Below are 23,440 nucleotides of genomic sequence, written 5' to 3'. Positions count from 1 at the left end.
ATTTGAACCACTGAGCTTTTACAGCAATTTCTGCTTTGATTAGAACGGCTGGTTGTCCCTGGTGTTGGTAACTCAGAAGGAAGTGAATTGTAGACAACTGAGGATACTGAGAAAGAAAAAAATAGCTTGAGGCTGCAGTGGCACTTTGCACAACAACCTAATGCTGTTTGAATGCAGGGGTGGTATCAGAGGACTGGAGGATTACAACATGTACTATGTTTATGTTCAAAAGTGTGTGGATAAATCCAGCAACTAGATTCATCTTATTGGTGGGACAGCATCACAGGAACTGTAATCCCAGTCTCAAGCAAGAATACTTGGGGAGCATATGGGCTAACATTTTATGCTGACTCAGAAATCTTCACCATCTGGTGTGTAACCTGTTTAATAAAACCATCTGATGGAGGCTTGTAATTCTGAATCTTCAATTTTCATGGGTATTTTACTGGATTTAACTGAAGATGAAAGGGTTTGCTTGAGGTGTTTTAAATTGTTCTTCATGTTCATTTGCAGCTGTGAAAGCATTGAGTCTGAACACTGTCCGAATTCTGATGAAATTCAGAATTTAAGTTCACCAGAAAAGGGAGCGACAGTCAAGAAGTGAGTTTGATCCAAAATGTGACCATGTTATGCTTCATTTGCAATACAGTAGTGTATAAAGGGAATGGCTGGAGAGCTGGTGGCCATAGGTTGGATAATCAGAAATCTCTTCATGAAGGCAGAGATGTTTCCATGCTGTATGACTCTGTAACACATACCACAGAAACAAAAACACGGATATCATTCCAGATCATGGCACATTGATGAAGAAACAGCTTCTGAGTTCTTTGCCTATTCTCTCCCTAATTCTGAGGAACAAGCAATACAAAGCACAAGCAGCAGTTGCGTGTGAAGGTGTTGAGTTTATCTCAGACTGAAATTTCTGGACTAGTAGCAAATGTAAGCTATTGAAGAAGTGGCTTCACTCCTTGCACCTGCTCCTTTCCCCTGTTACCACCAGCCGCCACCACTGCTGGTGAGCTGCTTTGGCCCTCAAGGGCATTTCTGGTAAACTTCCTGAGGAAATTTAAAGAACGTATTCACTATTTTATGCAGTTTTACATTTAGAGTGTGACCTTGTTTCATAAAGTTAGCTGATCACAGTTTGGGATGCTGAATTTTGAGACTTCATTTTTTTATTTTACGTCTGGCAACCAATTGTAGACCTAAACACCATTTCAATTTGCTTTTTCTTTTGTGGTTTATGATCAATTGCAGAAGCATAGACTTCAACAGATCAAGCTTTCTGGAAGAATATAATTTCAGTCCTGCAGAAAAGGAAACACTAATGAAAATGTAAGTTTGATTTGACATGTAGTGAAATTGTATTTTCAATGTGAAATTTAAGAATGTGAGAAGAATTGCTGGAGAGCCAGAAAGACCTGTAAAATAATGTAGAGCCTTTGTCATGAAGATATAAGGCACCCAGAACAGGATGGCAAACGGCACTCCAACCCATAACAATCACATTCAAGAAGCTAAATAATAACTGAAAGAATCACGGACACTGCAACTCAGGGACAAAAACAAAGTTGTTGGAAAAGCTCAGCATTTCTGGCAACATCTGTGAAGGTAAGAACGGAGTTAATGTTTCAGGTCTGTGTGACCCTTCCAGTTCAGAGGGAGGGTCGCTGGACCCAAAATATTAACTCTGTTTTTGCATTAAAGAAGCTGCTTGCCTTGCATGTCCAATGATTGCATTATTCCTAGAGATTGGCTTGTTAATATTTTTCAGTGTAAATCATCCAAAATTCTTTGTCTTTTGGAATTGTTTGTCGTACATTATCACGCTTTTGGGGTTGTTTATCTCAGATTGTCATTAGTCTAGTTTGTGATAATGATGCATTATTGCAGGAATGGTTTTCCTCTTCACACCACTTTATTAGAAGTTATCCTGCAAACTTCCTGTGAATAGTTGAAACCAAATGATACCGCTATCTAGAGCAGTCAGATACTTGGCAAGTGGTTTGTTTGTGGTGTCCTGACTTTGGTAGCCCTCCGACTCCATGCTGCTGTTGTACGTTTTGCACATAATCGATCTTGAATTAATACTTCCTGAATCTATGAAATCCAAATAATCTCGTGAAATCATTTTTCATGTTTGAAGTTTGTCAACGAAGTGCTTTCAAAGATATTTGACTGTAGAAAGCATCGCACAAATGCATCTCTAGCTGGAATTCTAGTTGTTTTTGAGCTATACCAGATTGCTGAGGTTGTTTTACTGCTCTGAATAAGATTAGATTACCTACAGTGTGTAAACAGGCCCTTCGGCCCAACAGGTCCACACTGTCCCTTGAAGCATCCCACTCAGACCCATTCCCCGAACACGAAGGGCAATTTAGCACACGGCTGATCCACCCAGCCTGCACATCTTTGGACTGTGGGAGGAAACTGGATCACTTGGAGGAAACTCACTCAGACATGGGGAGAATGTGCAAACTCCTCACAGACAGTCGCCCAAGGCTGGAATCAAACCCGGGACCCTGGAGCTGTGAGGTGGCAGTGCTAACCACTGAGCCACCATGCTGCCCTGCATGACACTTTGGCAGCATGGGATTAAAGATGGGATTATTCTGGTTTGTCTGGCCGTTCGATTAAACTCTGTGTTTTTTGATTAAGACAAAAGAACACTTATCCAATAGATTTGAGTGCTGGACTGGACTTGGGGACTTTAAAGTTTGAAATTCTTATCTTTATATATACAGTGATTTATTTTCTTTTGTGCATGGTTTGTTTATTCATTTATTTTGTTTTCTTGAGTTGATATTGTTTGTCATTTTTATAATCAAGAAAGCCAATGCCTGAAGGGCCCAGCACAGATAAATTACTTGTGAGCAAATACAAAGGCAAATTTTTGCAGTATTGCATTGAGAAAAATGGTCAATTTGAGGGAGTGAGGATTTTCAGGGAATATTTTTACTTCAGATGCAATAGCAAGCGTTCACAACTGGGCTGCACTGAAGTTTGAAAGAAAGCTCAAACAATTTATGAAAAATGCAGCAAAGGAAAAATCCCTCTTGTTAATCAAACAAATAGGACACAGTTGGCCAGGCAGCATCAGAGGAGCAGGAAAACTGATGTTTCGGGTCTGGGCCCTCCACCAGAAATTTTCTGAAGAATGGTCCAGACCTGAAATGCCAGCTTTCCTGAGGCCCTAGCCTGCTAGCCTGCTGTGTTCATCCAGTTCCACACCTTGTTATCTCAGACTCCAGCATCAGCAGTACCTACTAACTCAGAACACAGTTGGGATGCCTTGTGCATTGCTATTCACTCTAACCCACCCAGTTGGCTTTTTGGGTAAATGAAACAAAGTTTTAGAAATCTAAGCCACAGGGCTTGGTGGTTATCTGGACATTTTTCTCCAACACCTAGCTATTCATGTCTGGATGAACACAGCTAATTGTGGATACCAAATTGGTCCTGATTAATTTCACAATATTCCTGTACTAATGTCTCAAGAGACATATAGGGATGAAGTGTATGAAGGAACCTAAATTATCCTGATCCCCGATTGAGGACAGTGTAATCCTCATGAAAGTAATGTGCTGGTTTGGCATGTTATTTGGTATGTTAATCTCCTTTTGAATTCAAGTTTTTTGGGTTGAGTAATGTAGAAAAATATCATTTTTGTTTTCTACAGAATAGTAGCTTACAACCTGTCAGTTTGACATTGAAGAAAACACAGATATTTTGGGGGTTGAGTAAAAGCATGGTCAAAACATGGTTTTAAAGGAACATCTTGAGTGAGAGCAGAAGTGGCAGGAACATATCCAGTGAAGTTGTCATCGATGAAACAATTAATCTCAGATGCGCAAGTGGCCAGAATTGAAAAGAAAGACAAAAGTGCACCTGTACATAATTATTTCAATTCTGGAAGACTCTAATACTTTAAGAATACACTTCTCTCCAGTGCCATTGCAATCTAAGTTTATGTTGTGCTCGCTTTAGGAAATGATCCTTTTAGGTGGTGGAAGGATGATAATGAGTAATTAAATGAAATGATGTTGTACACTGCAGCTGATTAGAGGCTTCAGATTACTCAGGAGGGATGTAGTAACTTGTTAATGAATCTATTGGAAACAGAGACTTTAATTCTAGTGGGACGACAGAAAAGTGTTTTGGGTCAAATTTTGGACTCTGCACAGTACTAATTAAGTTCTACCATATTGTCAGCAGGGTAAGGGCTCTTTAGCTCAGCAACCTATTTCCCAGCCACGAAGGCTTTCAGTAGGATATGGAATTTTTTGGTTTTGTGATCTTTTGAATTGATTTTTCTTTCTATATATTTTTGGAGGGTTACTGTTCGAGTGTTTGTAATGTGATCGAAGCATTTCTGAAAGATTCAGGACCAAATGAGCCCAGGCAACTTCCTTAAGTCACATTTCCAGTGTGTTTCAGTTAGTCACTGTTTCCGAGAGGTAACATAACAAATAACATTTCCACAGCCTTGTCCCTCCATCTCTGCAATTTCCTTGTGTCTACTTCAGACGTTTCTCTTTTTTCCTGTCCAGTTTCACTTTTTTGCCTATGCCAGATTATGTTTGTCCTGTTGTTACCAGCCATGGCTTCAGCTGTTTAGACTCTAAAATCTGAAATGCACAGTATGCTTTTCTCCATTTTTTAAAAAGCTGATTAAAAACTTCACCTTTTATCAAGCTTTTCATAATTCTTCTGACCTCACTGAAAAACAATCTCTTGACATTTCCAAAAATGAGTCACTTCATTTCATAATTTGCCATGTTCACTAGTTAATATCATTCAGCATCTTAGCAGTGTGGGCCAGCTGTGTTTTTGAATCATTGCAAAAGAGTACGACCTATGCCAACTGACCTGAAAGCAGATGAAGTCAAAATAGTCCCTCCAGTGTAAACTATTTCTAAGTCGTATATCTTTCTCAAACAACAAGAGGCTATTGCTGCATATGGCACTATGGCTGCCTAGCACTTCCTACACCAACCACTGTTTAACAGGAGTGGAGCTGTTAAAGTCTGAGTGAAGCCCCAATGTCTGTGTGTAATGTTTCACATCATATAATTTCTGTGCTGTAATGATCTATTATGAACGGACTCAAATAAGTGATCATCTGTTTCAGTGTAGGGCTGCAGATAAGGAAATTCCAAATTAAAAACTAGAACAGCACTTTCAGTGTAAAATATTCCATGTAAATTGGGGATGCCAATCAAACAAATGTTTACTTTTTGGAGTCTTTGGAACATCAAAGGTTTCTTCTGCCTATTGCATCATAGACCATAGCTGCAACTCAGTCCATGCTGGCCCACGTTGTCTCTCGGTTGACCAATGTCTGAACTTTAGATTTTTTTTCGAAAAAAACTTTCAATTCTTGTGTTCACATCCTTTCACGTTCTTATTTTGCTTTTGTCTGGAATTATTTTAAGTCCCAAACTTTGCTTGGTACATTTCTGTTCTGCCACGTCCAGTGTGCTGTGTACTTCTTATTTTTTTCATCAGCCCACCACCGTTAGTGCTTCTTCCTGCAGATGTATAGTTTCTTCCTCTAGACATCACCATCTCTCGCCTTTAAGAAACTCATGAAGAGTCACTATGACCAAATGTTTGGACACCTGTTTGAATATCTCCTCCTTTGTCAGTTTTTGAATGGTTAATCTGCTGTGAAGTGCCCTGGGGAGTTTTTCTGTGCAAAGGGTTCGATTTCAGTGGTGTGATGACTTCTCTGTGCCGCTGACGTCTTGTTGCAAAAAAGTAACCATTGATTTACCTGTGAAATAATGCTACGTGGCCTCTCAGTATTAGCCAGGCAGGCAGTTAAAATAAGTGAATTGAAAGCTGACTATGTTGGAGTATTTCATTATTCATCCTCAGCTGGACCCAATTTATCCATGTTACCGAGGTATCCAACTGCTGGCAATGCAACTCCCAGAACAAAGCCAAACAAATCATCATTATCCTTGTGTTTTTCTTTGTTCATCTGATTTGTCCCATTTGACTTTTATAAAGAAGATTTTTTGTTAAAGCTCACTTTCTCTTTACTAGCAAACTCTAAACACCAAGAGGTCCTGCTGGTGTAATAAGTAACCTCAGACACATGTGAAATCACTTTATACGTGAGCCTTAAGCTTACTTGTGCAATCTACCTAGAAGAAAACTTGGAAACATGGCCAACTTGCAGTTTCCATCCATGGCCAGCGTAATTCGAACTTGGACAGTTATTTCTTCATCATTGGGTCAAAGTGCCACACAGCCCCCCTCTGATGGCACAGCAGGATCACCATTGCCATGTGCACTGCAGCAGCTCAAGATGGCAGCTCATATCTCCTGTGTGAGCACGATGACCCCATATTCCAACTTTAATCTATTGCATTTACATTTGTAGAATTAGAAGCTTTTTTCCCACACGTTTTGCTTCCCCGATAAACAGATATAAACTCTGACTTTATTTCCAGTGCTATACCTGAAATTCTTGAAATCTGGCTGGAGGAGTCTGCCGAAGACTTTCGTCAAGTTCCAACTTACTCTTGTCTCCGGAAGGTACTTTGCTACTTGAACCAGACAGTGCCGGGGTCAGATGCTGAACATCGGGCCCAGAAACTCCTGAGTCAATTTTTGGCGGAGGAAACAGCGGAGAAAGAGATGTTCAGTAAGATTTATAATTATGTTGCAAAAATGTGGTTTTAATTCAGGGTGCCTCCCTACAAGTTTGTGTGCGGCTTGCCCCTCTGTCTCAGGATTTAGTTCATTTTGGTTTCCTTTGACAAGCTTCAAAATTACTTCCAAATTTTTGGGTAAACGAAGTTAATTAAAATTATTGCTGAATGATTACCCCTGTACTACATGATGTACAAGACCAAATTCTGCATAGATTTGATACTCTAATATGGTCCGCTAAGACCCAGCAGCATGTAATACGACTTTCTGGACAATTTCCTTTTGAACTGTTGCCGTCAATGACATTTTATTTTATAATCTGATGTAATAAGTTTGCAAGTTATTGTGAAACAATAGATTGTGATTCGGAAGATTTCCTAAAGCTAGAAATTGGGATGGGAATCTGTCATTAAATACAATTTCTTTTGCAATTGAGATGCTCCCAACAAGAGGATTTCAGTGCAATATCATATTAATTTCACCAAATCTAGATTTCGAAGTATGAATATTAGATAACTATTGTAAACCAATGCATGACTTCTATTCACAAGTTTGTGAGATATTTTAGAGCAGTGTGAACTTTGGGCACAAAATAAATGTCTATCTTCACTTGCACAGAAGGCTACCGTAGAAGAGTTAGATTCTATATTGGAGAAGAACACGACCAAACCATCGAACAAGTTGACGAAAAGCTCCTGTCCTACCCATCACGCTTCATTGCAGAGCAGCTGACTTTTATGGATGCTGTGAGTAAACAGGAATCTGGGGCCCAGTCATTCTGAATAAGATATTTCAGTCAGCAGTAGGCATCTGAATCTCTCTGTGTTGTTTAATGCTATTACTGCTCCACCAGTCGTTATAACTGAATTCCCTTCAAAATGCAGTCTTCCAAGATGTTAAAATGTGTTGTTTGACGTGTAACTTCAGTATCTCGCTTGAAATACCTGCCAACTAATACTTCAGCACTTGTCATTTGTTTTGAATGAACGTCATGTGAAATAAGTGACCTGAGAGAGCACTGAAAATCCTTTGTAACTTAGTGTTGAACCTTTACAAAATGAATAGTATTTCAGGGTAAAAGTTTAATTGTTTCATCATAACAGTCACTGTTTCTTCAAGAGTCCAGTGATTTTGTTTGAAGTATCCAGGATGGCAATTTTGTTGTTTTCCCAGAATCTTCTGGAGTGGAATCAGCCACAGGGTATTCCAGTCTCGTCTGCAAGGTGGCTTGATGTCTACCTCTAAAAAATGAGACTCGTAGTTGCTGAATCAAAATTTGAGTTATGTCAAAGTCTGGTCATAGGCTTAGGCTTGAAGTGGAAGTTCAGTGGTCTGTGTGTCAGCATTGGGTGTGACTCTAGAATGTAAGTAGTCCTCTAGGTCTCAAAAATCCCAAGCATATGTTAGTGTTCAGAACAGGGGTGCAGCGATCTCATCTGGAAGTGACCACTTTGTCAAAAGTTGGTTTTGGTTATGGGATAAGAGATAATGGGAACTGCAGATGCTGAAGAACCCGAGATAACAAAGTGCAGAGCTGGGTGAGCACAGTTGCTCCTAAGATGCTGCTTGGCCTGCTGTGTTCCTCCAACTCCACACTTTGTTATCTCAGTTTGTTAAGGGGCAGCTGCTTTTCTGCACAGAGTTCCAAAGGTAACAGTCTGTTTTCACTGCAGTTTCTGTTGCATATGTGTATGTATATACCGACTGGCATTTAGAGTCTAATCATGTGACATAATGATGACAGCAGCCATTTTTGGTGGGCAGCAACCTCGTTGGGTGTCTGTCGAGGAATGTAGCTGCTTTTCTTTTGTTGAATCATAGAGATCTGCAGTGAGGGCTGAGAGTCTTTTTTCAAATCAGTGGTTTGACCTGATGAATCTCAAAGCGGTTTTTTTTGATCCTCATTGCCAGTTCTTTTTTTTTTCCTTTACCGCACAGGTCCAGGGGGCTGAAGCATTAAACAGCAGGAGTTTTATTATGTAGTTTGCTGTCGAGGCAGCAGGGTTACCCTAAGCTATTCCTTGCCAGAAATGATCGATGACATCATTGTGACGTGATCAGACTGTTAAAAGTGAGAGCCCACCATGCTTGCATAAACATGCAACAGTTTCCCACTCGATGGTTTCTGAGCATTCCATTCTATTCCAACCTGTCACAGCCAACTCTGGCTTTGAAAGTGACGAGACTGACAAATTTCTCCATTCTGAATGAGTTTACGGGGATCTGAAGGAACTATTTGCCAGCTGTGTTAACTTTCACTGTTGGGGCATAATTGTTGATGGGAGTTGCTCATCTTGAAGAGGGAGACAGAAGGACATTATGCAATCTGAATGGCCAGTTGACAAGCTTGGACGTTTGGCAATATTCGTGTTCAGCATGAAACCAACAGTGGGGAAGTGTTGACATTGAGATCTGTTGAACCAACAGAGGGCCAGGCTGCCATTGTGTTCTGTCAACCTGCCTTGGTGCGAGAAGTAGACATGATGCAGGGCTGCTATACTGATGCCCAGCCTGTCTAGCCTGTGGGCCACCAGGGCTGAGCATCTGTAGCAGTGACTATTGCCAGCAGAGCCATGCATGATGGTGTGCGTGGAGCCCAGTCAGAGTTGGGTGGAGATAACCAGTGATTTTAAATCTAACCTACAAATAGGAAGCAGATGACTGAAAATTCGAGGGTTTTGATCTGTCTGAATAGCCAATGTGCGCTTGTGTATCAATGTGAGTTTTATGTAGCCAGTCGTTGACAATATAGCACGCAGTTTTAATGTACAATTGCAAACTAGCAGGACGAATGTACCCATGGACGGACAAATCTTGTTTGTCGTTCATTGCTAAAAACATGGCACGACTGATACCTTTACCCTTTGTTTCCTTTTTATTTTTGATCAGGATCTTTTTCGGAAACTTGTGCCCAGCCAATGTTTAGGGTCCATCTGGTCTCAACGAGGGAAGGAAGAAAAACAGCATCTGGTATCAACCGTCCAGGCCACCATTACACAGTTCAATAATGTTACAAAATGTGTCACCAGCACCATATTAAGACCTCAACAGCTGAAACCACGGCAGAGGGCTAAAATCATTGAGAAATGGATTGATGTTGCCCAGGTACACTATTCTTTATTGGTTTTTAGCCTTTGTGACATGTTAAAGTCCACAGTGCATGAAACAACCATGGTGGAAGAGAGCAAGCCATTAACACTATGTGTTGATATGTCCAAGGTTTGAAAGCCTCTTGAACTGGCAAGCAGAATACTTTTCTGAATAAGAGTTGAATGCTTCATGGAAAATCCTAGCATTCATAATTTCTGTAGTGCTGGCTGCTAATAGTTCTTGCCTCAGTTTACAGTTGCATTGAAGTATTAATGTATTTTTTTCTCATCAAAAATATTTATGTGGATAAAAAAGGCAAACTTATTTCAGATTTTTACTGGCCCTTCAAAAATGAAGTTAGTTATTGGGCATTACATAGTGTTATTTGCCTCCCTTCCAAGCTGTAATCAGTCTACGAAACAGTGTACATTTTATTCCCAATGTTCTGCATTCTGTATGCCTACATGACGGCACTTCAGTAACTTGCCTGGTTGTCTGTTTCTTATGTGTTTGCCAAAGGAATTTGTCTCAGCATGTTAGTCAGCAATCGGTAAAAGAGTGAGGATGGGCTGTCAGATCTGATACCAGGTTTGTACTTGTCGCCAACATGTGGCATTCCCACTCGTACATTTGGAAAGGATCAGGATAGGAACCGAGTAATTAACTAATTAAGTAAAGGAAGTAATTGATTCTTACTGATTTTGTAATCCTAAATTGCACTGGATTTTGCAACAAAACTGTACTTTCAATGTATTTTCCCGTATACACGTGACAACAAAATATTCATTGATTACTAAGGTTTGGAATGAAAGTTCACAATAATTCTGTTGCCAGCTAATTTAGAGAAGTCTGGTTTGGGTCTTGGCAACACTGCCTGCATCAGTTTTGACTCGTTAAGAGTCTTGAGGCATTAATGGGACCTTGATGGGGATTTGAAAGTCTGTCTCCAGTTTTACAATATGGAGCAGTTCAACCGAATGTAGGCTGACACCCAGTCGTAGACATGGATGAAAGGCTATTCTGAAGAGGAATCACTTGATCACTTGGCTGACTTTTCTAGTTCTGATTTTGAGTTTTTACAATAGTTGACAAGGAGTGGCTTCCATGTTGAAGTGCCCTCCGTTACTTCCATTTTACTGCAGCAGCTTTATTTCCCTGAAGCCGGAAGACTCTGGGCTTGAGAACCTACCTGCTGGCCTTAATCAGATAAGGCACTTATGATTATGCCAATTGACGCACCTCCAAAGAAATCCCAAATGGTGTGATCACCCTGCCCCTCCCTGGCCTTCCTCCCCAAGCAGAAGTGGCTTTGAGACCTGATAACAAACACTTGCAGGCTTCCTCCTCGTCTCCACCACACCCCAAAGTACACATTTGGGAGGTTTGATTTGATCCAGTTTTCTCCCTGCCTCCAACAGGTTGGGGGGGTGGTGGCAAACAGATGAAGGACATTCAGCTGCTAATCTATGTAAGATTAGTTAACTCAGTATCAATAACGTAGTGACTCATAAAAGTAGACCCAATTTCCTGATTTGTCTGTTTTCCCTCGAATGAGTATCTCACGTGACTGGTCCTGCCCTCCTATTCTGTCAGATAATACAACCTATCATTCATTTATGAGCGAAATGTGATGGATATAACAAAGATGATTACCCCGCCTCCACCCCCCTACCTTCGCGACTTCTACCACTCAGATGTCCCTGTCTCAATCCTACTCATTTTAAGCTCTCCTTTGCTGTCAGTAATCATATCTAACCAGTCACAGGCTGGCAGCAAGGCAACTGAAGAGGTTGTCTCAGAGGGATACAAAACGAATATCAAGGTTTGAGTTGCCAAGAATCATGGAATTCTTTCCCTCAAAAAGTTTGTTTGTTAATGCTGTTATTTTCTCAGCTAACATTTTTCTGATAGAACCTTTTTAAAAAGTCTGAGGTGTTGGGTAATGGGGAGTCACTGATTTTTCCACAGAACTCACGGCTTTTTTTCTCTGACAGGAATGTAGGATTTTGCAGAATTTCTCGTCAGTGCATGCAATTACTACGGCATTGCAATTGAATAGTGTGTTCAATTTGAAGAAGACTTGGGCAGCCGTGTCAAAGTAAGTCATTGTTCAGAAAGAGCCATGTAATTTTTATTTAACAAATATGAGGTAGGAAATTGCAGGTTTGACCTCCAGGTTTACTTGCCCAAGTGATCTTCACACGCTCGGTGCATTAACAGGATTACCAGAGGCGCTACAGTGCAATCGTAACAATTGGCTAATTGGCAGAATCTTTCATTCTTTCACGAAGGAGCGAAGAGTTAATTTGTTTAAGTGGAAAAAGAAAACTGTTTGGCAACTCGAAATATTTAACTATCGTGTTCAAAAACTGATCTGCTGTTGGATGGAACGTAACACAGTTTCCTGTGGATATGCTGTGATGGGGTGATATAAGCCGGAGGTTTGTGTGGGATACGAAAATACAAAGACAACAATTATTTTAATCTCCCAAGAAAGCACTCTATAACACTTTGAAGTGCACACCTGTAGTTTATGTTCGTGTGCCTCAGACCATTTGATCATGGTTGTTTTTTGTAGGCAGCTTGGGAATGAAATCTCTCTTGCTGCAATGAGATTCACCAAAACGACTGCACTCAAGAGCTTTTGCGGCACAATGGCAGTATCCCCATCCCTGGGTTTAAACAATCAGGGTTCAAGTTCTACCTGCCCCAGAGATTGCCAAAACATTTCTGAACAATTTGGCTAAAATAACTATACTTATTGTAAAAATGCTTCACTGCCATTCACTGTCTGTATTACTTGCTTATTTGTCAGGTTCCTTATCAGCTGTTTGTTATCTTGACTCTATTCTGTCAAGAGTAATGTGTCTCATTCCCTTGACTAGGAGCAGTAAGACAACATTTGAAGACCTTTCAAATAATGAAGAAGATAACTTTATAGCAAGTAGAGAGCTGCTAATGGAGGTAAGGTGTTGCACTTGGCGCAGTGTGACTATATTCAGGGCATGATCAATAGTTTCCAGTAAAATATCTGCAATGAACTCAGTTGGTGACTGAATGCTTACAGATTCTGTCAATCAATACTGCAACAGGAATATGTGTATTGCAGTCCAGGTGGTCTGGCTTGGCTCAAGTCTTCCAAGATTGTTTTGCCATGATTCTTACAATTGCTGATGATATTGCAGTTAACGTTTTAATCAACATCTAATGTGGTTATGCTGCAGTGATGCAGCCTTCATAGATTATCTTTCTCTGTGTTCATTATCTTGGAAATTTGAACTGAAGCAATGTCTAAAGTGCGATATCTGCCAATTTCTTTTTCATTTGCTTTGTACACTTCAAGGGCCTTGTAATTAATAAAAGCCAAGGCAAAACATTAAGAGATTTAACTGGTTCTCATAAGTGTTTTTACTCAATTACCATGTCTTCCTTTTATTGTTCTCCGCAGTAAGAACTATTTGCTGCGTAGGAATGGAGAGATATTCATATCTCTTTGTTCGTTCAGTATTTCAGACATCAACTATCTAGTTTTACTAGCGTGGACGAAAACTGACAAGTTTCTAGCCATTCCTCCTCACTCCTTTTATCATGCTCTTTGTCCACTCATTTTGCTCCTGAATTTGATAAAAGAACAAAATAATTGGTCAGATATAAATATTTTGGTGCCACTATACCAAACTAGTTGTCCAGCTCAGAAAATATTCAAAGTTTTCTTATTCTCTAAATCATTCTTAGATGGAATTGAAGCATTTTTAAGCTGGTATTTGAAGAGGGAGAAATGCAGTAATCATGCTCGCATGTTGTCAGTTTGACAGACACTCCATGTTTCAAACTGCTCAATGTTCCAGTTGCAGTGAACTATCTTTTTACATTGCTTTCCAGATGTTTGCCCCAGAATTTCTACTGCCCTGCTGTCACACTTTGTTTATTGTGTGTTGTGATTGGTGCACTGTGCAGAATTTCAACATATTTTTCTGATCTAGATTGAATCTAAAAGTAGGTTTGCTTTTATAATCAAAAATGTGTGCTCTGCATGATGATTGTTTTTGTGGTGCAAAATTCTGTAAGTATACAGGGGAAAATGTGAGTTCATGATTGGACAGTTGTATAACTTCCATAAAGCTTTCTCCCAGATTATGCGGTGAATGACAGTGCATGGTTTGCTAATCTTGCAGCATCTTACACAAATGTGCTTTGGCAATGGTGCAGGGCACCGCAATAGTTCTTGCTGTGAGTACATTAATGTTCAAGACACAAAAGCTCCAACTATGAACAGCAGGTTCACAGATGACACAAGAATTGGAGCGGTAGTCAGTAGCAAAATGCCTTAGTTTCTCTGCACACATTGTTCCAGCTGTGGCTCAACTAATGTTATTTACAGTTCCGTCATTACTTCTTTGCTCTCATATTCAGGCAAGTATCCAATGTTTTATCAACTTATCCACAGGTCCTCCTGCTTTCAAGAATATGTTTATGCACACACCAAGGTCCTTCTGATCCTCTGTCATCCAGACCCAAAACATCAACTTCCCTGCTCCTCTGATGCTGCCTGGCCTGCTGTGTTCATCCAGCTCCACATCTTATTATCTCATTGAACATATATTGTCCTGACTTATTAGACTCCCAAAATGCTTCACCTCACACTTTTCTGGATTGAATTCTATTTGCCTCTGTTCAAGCCTACTAACCAGCCCATATGTGTAACCCGAGAGACTAAGGCTTTTTGCTGTTTACAACCGTCCAATTCTTGTGTCATCTGTGAACCGGCTGTTCATACTTGGAGCTTTCGTGTCTTCAACATTAATGTACGCACAGTAAGAAATATTACTGTACCCTCTGGCATGCTGCTGGATGAAAGCATCAAGTTGCCGAAAAGCCCCTCAAAAATCGCATTTACTTCCTGCCACAAACCCAATATTGGTTCCAATTTGCCAATTCCGATAGATCTCCTAGGCTGTTAGGTTCTTAACCAACCCACCGTCTGAGACCATTAAATTTTTTCTTTGGGTAAGAGAGGTGTCTATGAAAAGACATTGAGAAGAATTATATTCTTGAGTTTAGAAAAAAATGACGTTTAAACTTGTTGAGACAAAGTTTTGGAGATCTGGTGAGGTAAATTGTTTTTATCTTCAAGCGAAATTGCACATTACGTAGAAAATTTCCAATCTCCAAATGATGAGGTTACACAAGTTTGGTTTCCAGTTCACAGATCAGGGATCAAACGTTGAACTTGCCTGGCCTTTATAGATCTAACTATGCATTCCACTGTGTAACTGTCTAAAATTTTGAGTCCTAAATTTTGATTCTAAATAGATTTAGTTGTATGATCAAGGGAATAAATAAGACATGGAGTAGTAATTTTGAGAAATAGGACAATGAGTTCACAATGGATTAAACAAATTCACTCTCTTTTTCTAGGATATCGTTCAGGGAATTGTGCCGTCCCTGGGAACTTTCTTAACAGAATTTTCAGCGCTGGATTCGGCTTTCCCGAATTGCCATTCAGTAAGTCTCTCTTACAAGATTTGGATTCCTTATTTGCTGATGAGTGCTATTATTATGGTTTCATTGCAAGCTGCTTGTAGATGAGAACCAAAGCAATAAAAAAACAAATGAGTTTGATTAATAATCCCAACCAGAATAATTTGATCCTTTGTACTGTGAATCAAACAATTTGTAAACAATGGAACATGCAAATCACTTTGCAGTTAATTGAATATGGGTTTAGTTTTCCAAAAGGTTGGATAAATTGCACATCATTTTTATTCTGTACAGGTAAATTGGTTACCTGGATGTCACTGCCTATTGAGCAGTTGAACAGCTGAGAATGTCTTCAGCTTGGTACTGATCTACTTGACTGGAGCAAAGGGCTCTATGTAGTGTCCAAGATATGACCTGGTGGTATGATAGATCATTTGTGATTGGCCTTTGACGATTTACTAAAATGGAACCAAGTTTACAGAGCTTGTATTTCACTTCTGATCTTTTAAATTTCATGATCTTGTAGGACTGTTTGACCTTTGTACATTTGAACTAATTTTCTTTGTCCTTGTCTATCTCTTACAGAATGGCTTGATCAACTTTGACAAGAGACAAAAAGTTAGTACTGAAAATTGCACTGTGCAAAATGTTTGGAATTGTATGAAAGGGGAGAAGCATGCCTTTCAATCTTGTGCTGCTTTATTTGCTTGATGCGGGTGTAGCGGGGGTCTACAACTGCATCCTAAATGTATATGGTCACTAATAAATCCAATAAAGAATTCAGGAGATGCTTTGTGGCTCAGAGCAGCCAGATTGCAGAAGCTGCTGCTACCAGGACTCGTTGAGAGGATGAGCACAGATGTATTTGAGAGAAAGTTAGATGTCAGAAAGGACACAACGGCATATTTAGAGTTTGAAGCAAGGTGGGAGAGGTGTAAAGATCAGCATGGAGCAGTTCAGCCAAATGGCCTGTTTTTGCCCTGCTAATGTGCTGCAATTTGCCTTTGAGCAGTCACAGCCACGTACAGGATATGCCAGGTGTTATGTGAATGAGGATGTTGTTCAATTAATCTCAGTGCCATGGAAGCTATTTCATTATTGAAGACACTGGGTAAACAATCTCTCCATATTAGTCAGTATTTTCCTTTAGATGAGAGGCATCATTTCGTCATGGGATGCCAGAAATTGAGGGAGTACAACTGTTTGGATTCTCACTGACTGGGCACTATTTTTTACTCCATATTTCTGAATTTGGTAATACCAAATTCTCAAACATCCCTGTTGTCACGGCTACTGTTGAGGGTGTCATCAAATCCCTATAGTGTGGAAACAGGCCCTGCGGCCCAACAAGTTCATAGGGCCACTCTGAAGAGGGTCCCACCCAGACCCATTCCCCATGTCTAAATCACTGAACCCCAAAATATCCCTGGGCACTACGGGCAATTTAGCATGGGCAATCCACCTATCTTGCACATCTTTGGACCTTGGGAGGAAACCAGAGCACCCCAAGGAAACCCACTCAGATTGTATTTTCACCTTGTACTGCAACATTCAGCAGGCAACCTGAGAATATTAATTTGAGTGGAATTTGACCTTATGGCAAACAATGAAATTTTGCTTCCAGAGCTGTAACTTGAGGTCCCTATGAATAGAATAAGTTCCGATCAGAAGCAGCTGATGCTGAATTTGCCAAACTGGGCCATGTGATGTAAAATCAGCTGGGTGTTAAAATAGGCATCCAACGCTGTGTGACTCCAATTCACCAGCTCGGAATGTAATCTGTCAAATGGCCCGCCATTTGTAGTAGCTGATGTGGATGTAGTGAAGTGTTTCTTTTCACTGACCTGTTGACAACTGGCACGCACTTTACAAGTTGGCAGTAACATGTTGTCAGAGTTTGACTTAGAAAGGTCTGCCCCTTTTTACATGTGAAATTGTGACAAGATTCAACCAAGAAGCCACTGTGGTTGAAAGAAAATAGTCCAGTAACTTCGAGCTGCTCATGGTCCATTCAATTTCATGGTGGTGCAAATTTGAAAAATTAACTGAACATTTTCACCGTCTGTCTTGGTATCAGTTACTATAGATCAGCCACTTATTTTGTACTTGGCAGACTTCCTTTTGCTTGGATGAACGATCTTTCATAACATTTCTTGTCTTCACCCTAAATCAGCTTATGGTTCTTAAGTGAATCATTTTTTAAAAATAATCCATCTTTGAAGCGCTGTTTTGGGAATTAGTGTCCTGAAACCATCCTGGATAATCTGTACAGAAATTTATCCTTGAAAAGTCACATTTGTGTCATTTATTTCCAAAGCAGAAATATTTTTGTGACATGATGTACTGTGCACTTTGAATAAAGTTATCGATGCTGTTCAAAATACCACGGACTCGGATTTAGCAGGAGCAATTATAGCAGTTTAAACTTGCCTTAACAGCTCATTATTTATTTGTGTTCTTTCAGGAATATGAAATAATTTTGAGTATCAAATCCCTGCAGTTTGCTTGCTCATCTTACACCCTTCGTCCAAACGAGAATTTTCTAGACTTGTTCTTTATGCAACAATACTTAAGTGAGGATAGCGAGTACGTAACTGGTATTGTAGGAGTGTGCAGGTAAAACAGTTAAGGGTTGTGTGTGAAATCTTCTCTAGTTATAATTGCTGTTTAATGCTAGTGAGCTGCCAGTTTACTTACTGTCTTCCTTTTCCTTGGTTTCAAAGTTTTGACAATGAATTCTGACCTATGAGGATAAAGCCAGTTGCTCAATGAATCAATTCTGTTGTAGTGCATCAAAATGCGTTTCAAAGGTATATAATAGTGCAGAATATACTACCACTAAGCCAATGATTGCAGGAAAATGCAAAAAACTTGATGAGTGACCAATTTTAGCAACATGTCCAAGAGCTCCTGTTCTGGGTGCACCTACAAATCCAGATGTAAATTGTACCAGTTTTGAGAAATGTTTCTTTTCCTTCCAATTTCTTTTCAAATACATAATCCTATTACTAACATAAAATAAACAATAACCCTACACAATTGGTCAGCATTTTAAAGTATCTTTCAATGGCTGCCTAAAAACATCATTCCCTCATCTCGAAATAGCCACAGTATATTTTTAATAATGCAACCAAAAATAATCTCCAACTGAAAAACAAAACACTTTGCCATTCCTGGACCAGAGTTGATTAAAGAACCAGATTATATATCACTGAAACTATTTTTTAGTTTTGACAGAGCAGGCTTTGTAATAATTACATTGTTTGAAAACAGTTTGCTTCTTCATAAATTGGTGGGCAGAAGTTATTATTTAAAATGTACCTGATGTAGCAATTTACATTCCTGCTTTGAAAATCAAAGCTCACTATTAAGCCCATCCTCAGGCTATGGATGACCATGTGCAGCAAGCACCTGGCATTATCGTCAATTCCATCAGTGGCACAGTCAGTATTGGGCCAACTTCAAACCTGGTATTTATTTATAACAGTAATTACAAAATGTTACCGAAATTCACTTTGCATGGATCATAAGTTATATTTAAAGTTCTTTTGGATCTCTCGGATAGTTTGGTTGATTTTCGGACAGTTTGTCTGAAAATATCAGCAACAGAAAGTCTGGTCAAGAGATATACTCGTAATTTTACTACCTCCAAGATGTGGCATGTGGTGTTTTAGTCACCGGAAGTGACTGATTCATGACTAACTTTCATTGCTTGACATTGTCTGTACATTCACATGACAGTGTGGATGAGGCCCAGAGAAACTCCTGTATAACTTTACAACCTATTGTATCACCTTCGGCACTGGAAGTTTGATTCTCATGTTTTCCAGTTAACTTTTTTCAAGCCCAGTCCTCGTTAATTTTTTCTGTACCTGCTGTAGAAGTTCAAGTATTTTGTTCAATTCCACGTGTTCTGCAAAAAGACTGAGGGGGTTATCGTCTTGGTAAAAAATTACGCAAAGGAACTGCAGATGCTGGGAATCAAAAACACAAAGAGAAATTGCTGTAAACAATCAGCAGGTCTGGCAGCATCTGTGGAAAGAAAGCAGAGTTATCTTGCGGGTCTGATGACATTTCTTCAGAACTCTTATTGTCTTGATCTGCTGTTCATAAAGCAGAAAAGATCGATGTGCCTACAGTGAAAACTTTTGTCGCTCATTACTCTAAGTAATGTTCAGTGTCCTCCTGCCTGAAAACACGTGCCTTTTGCAAACAAAATTATCATTCTGCAATTTCAAATCTATGTAAATGATTGATTTTGCCACAAAAAATAAGAATATTGAACAAAAGCATCTGATTCTTTTTGAATGAATCTTGTCTGAAAATGTTTATTTGCCACCCTGCAGCTCCTCTGAACTCGAGAAACCGCCAAAGCCCAAAAAGAGTGTGTTTAAACACCTCAGCTGGTAAGTATCCCATGTTAAGCACCGCAAATATCTCATTATTTCCTTTATTATTGGGATGAATGGACAGAAAGGTAATTACATCTGTTCCTTGACACATAGAGACATTTGATGTGTGGTCATTATTGCTTCATTGGAGTGAGATTTTTTAATAACTGTTCGAGTAATTTGAGATGATGCAAGGAGTGGTGCTGTTATTCTCACCTCGTGCATGTGTCTAGTGTAGACTGATTGATAGAGATTCTTTGCTATGACCATGAGTGTAGAATGTGGACCTGTGATGAGCTTGGTATTGCCTAGCGATTCTCATTTATTCAGAGAAGTTTCTGCACCATGGCTAAATTTCACCGGAATAAATTTGTTTATGAGAGACAAGTAAGCAAAAAAGGTCTTACAGTGAATTAAATTGGCATATTTGTGGGCCTGTATAATGAAAACTAGCAATGTTTAACAATTTTGAGTGAAAAATCAGATTTGTGTTCTACTTTGTGGGTCAGCAGGCAGCAGAAATATCTTCTGTTGAAAAATTATCAGCCATGCTTCTCACATTTGAAGCTCCACCTCAAAATTACTATCTCAATGGAGTCAAGTTAGGTAAAGGAAAAGCACATGAGATCTAGGCGTTCTTGTACATCAGTCAATGAAAGCAAGCATGCAGGTACAGCAGGTAGTGAAGAAAGCTAATAGCATGCTGGCCTTCATAACAAGAGGAATTGAGTGTAGGAGCAAAGAGGTCCTTCTGCAGCTGTAGAGGGTCCTGGTGAGACCGCACCTGGAGTATTGTGTGCAGTTTTGGTCTCCCAATTTGACGAAGGACATTCTTGCTATTGAGGGAGTGCAGCATAGGTTCACAAGGTCAATTCCCAGAATGGCGGGACCATCATATGTTGAAAGATTGGAGCGACTGGACTTGGAGACTTGAGTTTAGAAGGATGAGAGGGGATCTGATTGAGACGTAAAAGATTATTAAGGGATTGGACACTCTGGAGGCAGGGAGCATGTTTCCGCTGATGGGTGAGTCCAGGACCAGAGGACACAGTTTAAAAATGAGGGGAAGGCCCTTTAGAACAGAGTTGAGGAAAAACTTCTTCACCCAGAGAGTGGTGGATATATGGAATGCTCTGCCCCAGAAGGCAGTGGAGGCCAACTCTCTGGATGCTTTCAAGAAAGAGATAAACAGAGCTCTTAAAGATAGTGGAATCAAGGGTTATGGGGATAAGGCAGGAACAGGATACTGATTGTGGATGATCAGCCATGATCATAATGAATGGTGGTGCTGGCTCGAAGGGCTGAATGGCCTACTCCAGCACCTATTGTCTATTGTCTATAAAACTCAAATCTCTTTCCATGTAGGTGACATGAAAGTATGTGTTTGTGTTGTTGTGCATACATGTGTAAAGACTTCAAAGTTATTGTTTTTGATAATTTTCCTGAGTTGGGGATATTATCTTATATTTCTGTTCAATAGGTAAGGACTGACCAGAACTCAGCAAAGTCAGATTTTCCACCACCTCCCCATGTCGAGTTTCAGAGAAGCAAAAACGTGCCTTGTTGCTGTGTTGTGCCTTGCAGTGATCTGGACTGTGACATGTGACTATTGTTATATAGAAACCAAGAAAGAGAAGGGAAACACTTATTCACTTCCTAGGATATCTTCTCTTTACATGAGTGTGGATGTTACATGGATGTGATTTAGGCTTCCGTGGCTTAATTGTGATTCTCGAAGTGCAGGCAATCAACATTGCGGCATTATTGTGCAATCTCACATTTCAGCAGCCATCTGCTCTTGCTCCCTGTACTATTTAATGCCTAATATACCAACAATCGGGATTTTCTGTGTGGGAATTTTTTTATCATGCCATCTGCTGTACTTCTTTTGGGAGTTTTGGAAAATTTTCGATGTTAATCATGCAATATAAATGCAAATTGCTGAATAGAAATCCTAACGTTTGCAGTACCAATATACTGAAGGCCAAATTCAGAGTACACTGTCCTACCTTACTAAGTGTTGTATACAGTTTTCTATCAATTATCAATGGTGTTACTTTGTTTTACGTTTTATTTTTAATAAACTGCGGCTTTCAGGATGAAATTACATACACATTAGCATGTGGCCAGGTTGGGGGAAATTTTCCACCCTGTGGGTATTCAAATCCACATTTTGCCTTTCATGAGATTGAGGTTGGTAGTAGGTTGAACAAACACTGCAAAAAGCCCAGATTCTTGTGCCATTGGAATATGCAAACATTGTAACCTATTCATATACTCCCTAACTATTAGACAATGTAACGGTGTTCAATACTAGTAATGCGAGCTCTTGGTATGAGTGTGCCACTATTAACTTCTCACAGGTCAAATGTGGCGAACATCAAACTCCTGGTACTCACATCATCAATATACCTTCATTCTAGTTTAATTTTTTTAAACAGTTTCTCTAGAATGCAATGACATTTTCATGTTTGTTGTGTCCCCTTTCCCTTGTGCAGCCTGTTTTCAAAGAGAGGTGTTAAAATACACAACACTCAAACTAAAAGCTCTGAGCAGCGAGCATCCCTTCAGAATGAGGATTCAGACGACAGCATTACCGCAGCCAGCATTTTATCCGATTCCAGCCACTTGGAAATGGAAGAGCCGAGCACTTCGCAAAAAGCGCCGGAAAAGGTGAGACAGTGAGGCACTCATCACGTAAAATATGTTGTTCTTGGAGACTCTGGTTTGTCTAATAATGTCGAGACCCTTTTTTTCTTCTTTCTTTCCTTCCTTTCTTCTGCCTTCCTGCCGTCTATTATCCTGACTACACTTTGGCAGTCAAGAGGATACAAGGGTACTCAGTGATACCGTCCCAGCCACTGGAGCTAGATGGCTGCCTAGCCAATCTCCTTCGCCTTTCTTTTAAGAGCTATTAGCCGAATAGCCATTTTGATGTTTCAGCCAGACTGAAATCCTTAATGTGAATGCCGTTCCACCAAGCATCTTCATAACTGGCTGCAGCCAGCAATTTTCCATCCCAGGTCCCACTTGCCAAAGTTGGGTTACTTGCTTTCAGAACGAAGGCAAGACAGCTGTGCAATTCCCAGCAAAATTCAACCTTTGTGCTGGTTACTGAAGCATTTGATTCCAGAAAAGGTATTATTCGCTCACGAAGTGAGAGCTGATTTTATTTGGTTTTTTTTTGAGTTGTGCTGTTGGCTTTGTTTTGCTTAGATATTTTATATGATTTTATACTAATAGCCAAAATATTTCGTCTTTAATTATTCACAGCATGTTTAATTTCTACACAGTAAATTTTAGTGCATGGGGTACATCTGTCGCAGCTTGAAGCGCACTGCCCACAAAAACAGTATTTGGAGTATGTTGGATAGGTCTTGATCCAGCAATTGCAACAAAGTAATGTAGCTCTCTGCATGGAGTCCTCGTGACTGCACGTTTTGTTTTTCTTCAATATTTGGGCTTTGAGCTGATGATTAGTGCATTCTCTGCTGAAGACCATTGTATCTTGGGAGATTATCAAAGTTGTGTTATGGTTATTGTTTACAGAATATGTCTAGGACTTGTCCCAGGGATATTTTCATAATGTATTCCCCTAAGAATTGGGCTAAGTATTATTAGGTCCCATTTAGGTGTTTTGGAGTGGTATTTCTTTGTTTCAAAATACCCTCTTCCTTTTTATGGATTCTCCTGTTTAGTGTTGTGACTCCCTGTATGTTAATCATAAACTGAGAGCTGCAGTGACTTGGATGATTTCACTTCTGGTTTCTTTAGTTCTCTGCTGTATGGTTTGCTGTTGCTGTCTGTCTTTCTTT

General features: G+C 39.8%; 1 protein-coding gene across 1 annotated transcript in view; it reads left to right on the top strand.

Annotated features, from left to right (window-relative positions):
• Positions 1-22,186, top strand: part of LOC132208674 (ral guanine nucleotide dissociation stimulator-like 1) — a 28,070-nt gene extending 5,884 nt beyond the window's left edge. The window contains exons 4-14 of the mRNA XM_059644096.1: positions 514-600; positions 1,258-1,335; positions 6,462-6,655; positions 7,282-7,409; positions 9,553-9,768; positions 11,748-11,851; positions 12,639-12,717; positions 15,172-15,258; positions 15,820-15,852; positions 19,581-19,640; positions 22,124-22,186. Coding sequence (XP_059500079.1) covers positions 514-600; positions 1,258-1,335; positions 6,462-6,655; positions 7,282-7,409; positions 9,553-9,768; positions 11,748-11,851; positions 12,639-12,717; positions 15,172-15,258; positions 15,820-15,852; positions 19,581-19,589 — 1,015 coding nt within the window. The 3' untranslated portion in view covers positions 19,590-19,640; positions 22,124-22,186. The remainder of the gene's footprint in view (positions 1-513; positions 601-1,257; positions 1,336-6,461; positions 6,656-7,281; positions 7,410-9,552; positions 9,769-11,747; positions 11,852-12,638; positions 12,718-15,171; positions 15,259-15,819; positions 15,853-19,580; positions 19,641-22,123) is intronic.
• Positions 22,187-23,440: the final 1,254 nt, after the last annotated feature.

This window comes from Stegostoma tigrinum, unplaced genomic scaffold (assembly GCF_030684315.1).
Source record: "Stegostoma tigrinum isolate sSteTig4 unplaced genomic scaffold, sSteTig4.hap1 scaffold_50, whole genome shotgun sequence".
NCBI lineage: Eukaryota > Metazoa > Chordata > Chondrichthyes > Orectolobiformes > Stegostomatidae > Stegostoma > Stegostoma tigrinum.
Note: the sequence above shows the minus strand (reverse complement) of the source record. Positions and strands in the feature narration are given on the sequence as shown.